Source organism: Ursus maritimus, unplaced genomic scaffold (assembly GCF_017311325.1).
Source record: "Ursus maritimus isolate PB19 unplaced genomic scaffold, ASM1731132v1 scaffold_39, whole genome shotgun sequence".
NCBI classification, from domain to species: domain Eukaryota; kingdom Metazoa; phylum Chordata; class Mammalia; order Carnivora; family Ursidae; genus Ursus; species Ursus maritimus.
In genome coordinates, this window is record NW_024426541.1 from 149,699 (window position 1) to 154,682 (window position 4,984).

General features: G+C 36.8%; 1 protein-coding gene across 1 annotated transcript; it reads right to left on the reverse strand.

Moving 5' to 3' along the window:
• Positions 1–1,118: 1,118 nt before the first annotated feature.
• On the reverse strand, positions 1,119–2,150 carry LOC103656623 (olfactory receptor 11H6-like). Its single transcript, XM_008684027.2, has one exon. It carries the CDS (start codon positions 2,148–2,150, stop codon positions 1,119–1,121), a length of 1,032 nt encoding a protein of 343 aa, XP_008682249.2.
• Between the last annotated feature and the right edge of the window lie 2,834 nt (positions 2,151–4,984).

Sequence of the window (4,984 nt, forward strand, 5' to 3'; positions counted from 1 at the left end):
CTCGCAGGGGTATACCCTACAGAGTGAAAAAAGGTTCACATGAAGATCATGACTGTTCACAGCAGCATCACTAATAATAGCCACAAACCAGAAACTATTCAAATGTCCAACTGTTGAATGTTAAAGAAAATGCTTTATATCCAAAATATGGAATGCTATGCAGCCACAAAAAGGAACTAAGTACTGATATATGCTATGACATAAATGAACCTTGTAAACATTATCCTAAGTGAAAGAAAGAAGCCAGTCCCAAAAGGCCACATATTGTACGATTTCATTTATATGATGTCCAGAATAGGTAAATACATAGAAATGGAAAGTGGTTGCCAGAATTTGAGAGAAGGGAGAGGGAAGAGTTACTGGGCACAGGCTTTCTCTGTAGGATAAGGAAAATCCTAGTTGAGAACACGTGATATAGTATTCTTGAGGCTGTGAGTAGAGGTAAATCCAGTAGCTCCAGCAACTGCAGCAGCACATGAGTAGGCAAAAATGGCATATCAGGAAAAGGCAAAGCACGATTCCACCTAAAATAGAGCTCTTTTCAAAGACAATTCTTAGAAGTAAACATATAATGGAAAAAAATTAATGGCAACCATTTGGATCTAAATTTTAAGAGTATTTTCACTAAAACCTGGTGAGAAAGTGGGAAGAAATACAATTATGATAAATGGTGAATCACCTTCCATAAGAATATACCCTGCCCTGTTTTTACTATTGACAAAAGAATTAACATCTAAATGCTGTTTTCTAAATTCAGCACAAATAACTTTTGGCTCACTTGAGAAAATCTTAGTAATAAATGTAAAATATCAGACAGATTGAATGTGTGTATGCATGTGTGTGTGATATTAGCACCAAAATTTTAACCAGTATTAAATCTAAGTGTCAGAAAGATTACTGATAATTTTTCCTTTATTTTTATTTGAATTTGAAATATTTTACTATTAATATTTTTGCCTAATAAAAATGAAGAGATTGATATAGTTAGATTCATAAATATTCTATTACAATGACTGTTCCTCCTCGACAGAAAAATGTTTTTTAATACCATTAGTAGAACTGAATATCAAGCTTTTATTTATTTCACATGCATTACATCAGTTGTGAACAAAAGTGCTTCAAAGATTTCTTCCATGACTCTGATTAAATCTCACAATTCTAAATAACTTTCTCAGAGCTGCCTTCATCTCTTTATTTCGAAGACTATAGATCAAGGGGTTGAAAAGAGGAGTTAACACAGAATAGAACAAAGTCACATATTTCTGCATCCCGGCTGGATTGCCTGCTGTTGGGCTTACATACACAACCATGATAGAGCCATAGAACAGGGATACCATGGCCAGATGGGAGCCACACGTGGAGAAGGCCTTATGCCGACCTTCTGCTGAGGGGACCCTCAGCACAGCTCTGATCACCAAGGTATAGGAGTTGGTAATGAAGAATAAGGTGGAGAAAATGAGGACTGAGTTATAGACGGCACAGATGATCTCAGTAGCAGGAGCTGGCACACAGGACAGCTTTATAAGAGGTCCTGGGTCACACAGGAAGTGATCAATCCTCTTGGAACAACAAAATGGGAGTTGAGAGATGAGGTAAACAGGCAAGAGGAAGTATAGGAAGCCACACACCCAGCACCCAGCTCCTATTCTGATGCAGCGCTGAACAGTCATGACAGTGGGGTAGTGCAGGGGCCTGCAGATAGCAAGGTACCTGTCAAAGGCCATGGCAGACAAGAAGAAGGTCTCAGTGGTGCCCATGGAGAAGAAGAAGTAGAACTGGAGGAAGCAGCCACAGAAGGAGATGGTGCTGGTCTCAGAGAGCAAGTTGGCTAGCATATTAGGGACAGTGGAGGTGATAAACCAGATCTCCAGGAAGGAAAAATTGGCCAGCAGGATGTACATTGGAGTTTGTAGTCGATGGTCCCACCTCACAGCACAGATAATGCACAGATTTCCAGTTAGTGTCAGAATATAAGTCCCAGAGAAGATTGAAAAGAGGAGAACCTGAATTTCCCAGGTAAAAGGGAAGCCCAGGAAAATGAATTTACTCACAGAGCTAGAGCAATTATTTATATTAGAATATTCGTTTGTTTTTAAAGCTGCAAAAATAACAGATTTCCATATTACAAGTAACCTTAAAGTACTACTCATTAGGACAAATCCCCTGCACAGGGTCAAATCATTCTGTGTCTCAGTAAATAACAAAATATCATAATCCATGCAGTGATACTCCCATGATTATCATATATTCATAATTTTGTTCTGAATATAGTGAACAAAAATGAAAACTCTTCTGTCATCCTAAGGTTTATATTGACAACAGTCAAGTGTGCCCCAGGACCTACAATAATTAGGTCAAGCAGTGAGTGAAGAAGGAACGAATAAATACAGCTAAATAATTAAGTGTTTGTAACATATAAAGATATGGATGATATTGATATTTAATACTCTCTGTTCTATTTGTGAGAAAAAAAAGTTGAGCTGATTTGAGGACAATATAGATTTAAATGTTTGTAACTTATCTGATTTTAATTTTATTGTGTTACATTACGTAAAATATCCCTATATTCATTTAGAATATTAAAATAAAATCTATTAATAAAATAAAAATCTAGTAGCAGATTTCCCATTTCGATACCTCTCTTCAGTAAAAATACACTCAAAAAGAGTTATGGGCAATCTGCCCTATTTTACAAATAAATTTAAGGAACCAAGTTCTATAATATTGTCCACACATCAAACATTGCCATAAAAATTACAATCCATTCCTAATCTACGTCAAGATTTTCATTAACATCACAGTTGATATGAAATACTTTAGTAGATATTAAAGTCCATATATATCATTTTTAAGGATATGTCAAAGTTGGCTGTGCTCACAAAGGCTATGCCTCAACTTTTACAATCTCAAGCAGGAATAAAATTTCCTTGTCTTCTACCCCCTAAAAGTAACAGAAAGTAACATGATAGGCAGTCTGTCACTTGAAGCTTCACTGAAGGAAGGTGTATATTCACATTCACTTACTGGAACTTTCCCTGACCTAGGGCCCCAACTCCTACATAGAGCAATACAAATGGGGAACTGGCAAACTACTTTAAGAGTTCTAATACATTTTTGAAGTAATATTTTTTATAAGCTCTCAGAAAAAAAAACTTGGCCTTGATTCTGGAGAAGAAATTCTTTCATAATTCACACATTAAGTGGTATTTAAAATAATATAAAACCAGAGAGGGCCGGAAGGACGAAATAGAGGAGCTTGGAGTCATGTGAACTTTACCTTACCTGAAGATACAAAACGGGTATCATAGAAATCTGTATGGTTGAACACCATCTTCTATATCAGAGTGAAAACTAGTCTCAGATCTCAGAAAAAGAACAAATATAATAGTGTTCCACGAATTACTGTGGTGATTCACAGAACTGCTGGCCCTTTCAGGAGAAGAACATTACCTAATCAGTCATGGACCTCTTCGGGCTTCCCTCTTATAGTTCTCTTGCTTACATAAACTGAAAAAGCAACCGGAAACTTGGCAGTTGAAAAGAGAATCATAGTCTCATGATCCACACAGAATCAAATGAACAACTGAAATACTAAGCCCTTTTACTTTCTGTGAAGATCCTCTTTGGGGAGTGGCTCTCCAGAGGGGGAAATTATAACACAATGGCCCCATTGAACCTGGTTTCCTATTCTGCTCCTTACTCAGCATGCTGGAATTTGTTTCAAATTCAAACACATTTCCTACTTTAATTCAAGGATTTTTGGAATAACAAGAGAAATACAAACACATAAAATGATTTGGGCAGGTAAAAGTTTGCTTCTCTCTGATAATAAAGGAAAAGTTGTGATTCTGACAATGAGACCTCATTCCAAGCTTAGATAAAAGTCTATGGAATATAGATTAACATAGAGATTAGGAGCCTGTGCACTTAAACATATTAAAGACTCTTTTCTTTTGTTTCAGACTATTCATCATCTTAAATCCAGCTTGTTTGTCCCAGGCCAAGCTCCCCACCACATTGAGACATGCATTCTTTAACTATGAGCATTTTTTGTTAAATAAGAAAGACATCTATGAAAACTTCCCATGTAGTTAATTACCTTGATAATACCTTTTAATGTTTCCACACTACAGCATTAGCATTATATGGATATACAATATTTTACATAATTACTCCCTAATTGTTGAGCCTTTGGGTATGATAAACAAAGTTACAAAGATTCTTAATATAAACTAAACCATATCCTAGGATACAAACTTTCCAATTAATACAATATGATCTAGTAAATTTATTTCTTTTGTACTCCAACATTATGGGATACATGAAAGTGATATACTGAAATAACATATATTTACCAATTAATACAGAAAAACATAGGGGCCCATGGGTGGCTCAGTTGGTTAAGCGTCCAACTCTTCATTTTAGCTTAGGTCATGACCTCAGGGTCATGAGATCAAGCCCTGTGTCAGGATCCGTGCTCAGCATGGAGTATACTGAAGATTCTCTCCCTCTCCCTGCCCCTCTATTACTCCCCTGATCACTCACTCACTTCTCTCTCTCTAAAATAAATACAGTATTTTTAAAAAATAAAGAAATCATAGGAACACTTGATAAATAGAGTAATTGATGAGGGAGCAGGAGGCAAGCTGAGGACAAAGCAGAAACTGACACCCTGCAACCCCCCCCACCCCGATGTATGCAACATTCCTTGGCACTCCTGACTGCCCTAAAACTATAAGGAAAGGAAAAAAACAAATGGTTAACTGACAGAGATCACAGTCCTTCAAGACCCATAATTCTCCCTCAGTTTACACATGTCCTAGTGATTTACAAGGAAGAAGATTTCCTTTCAAAAGCCTAACTTCCAGAGACCCAAAATTCAGTTTCCTGGAGCCCTAACACTACCACCCCCTCCATAAAATTGAGGGAGGCTGAGGCAGAAGGAAATGTAAATAAAATGGAATTTCTTTTAAACCTGCAGCCT

Bases quoted from the DNA above. Each gene is read 5' to 3' on its own strand.
- LOC103656623 (XM_008684027.2), bottom strand. From the start codon at position 2,150: ATGAGTAGTACTTTAAGGTTACTTGTAATATGGAAATCTGTTATTTTT.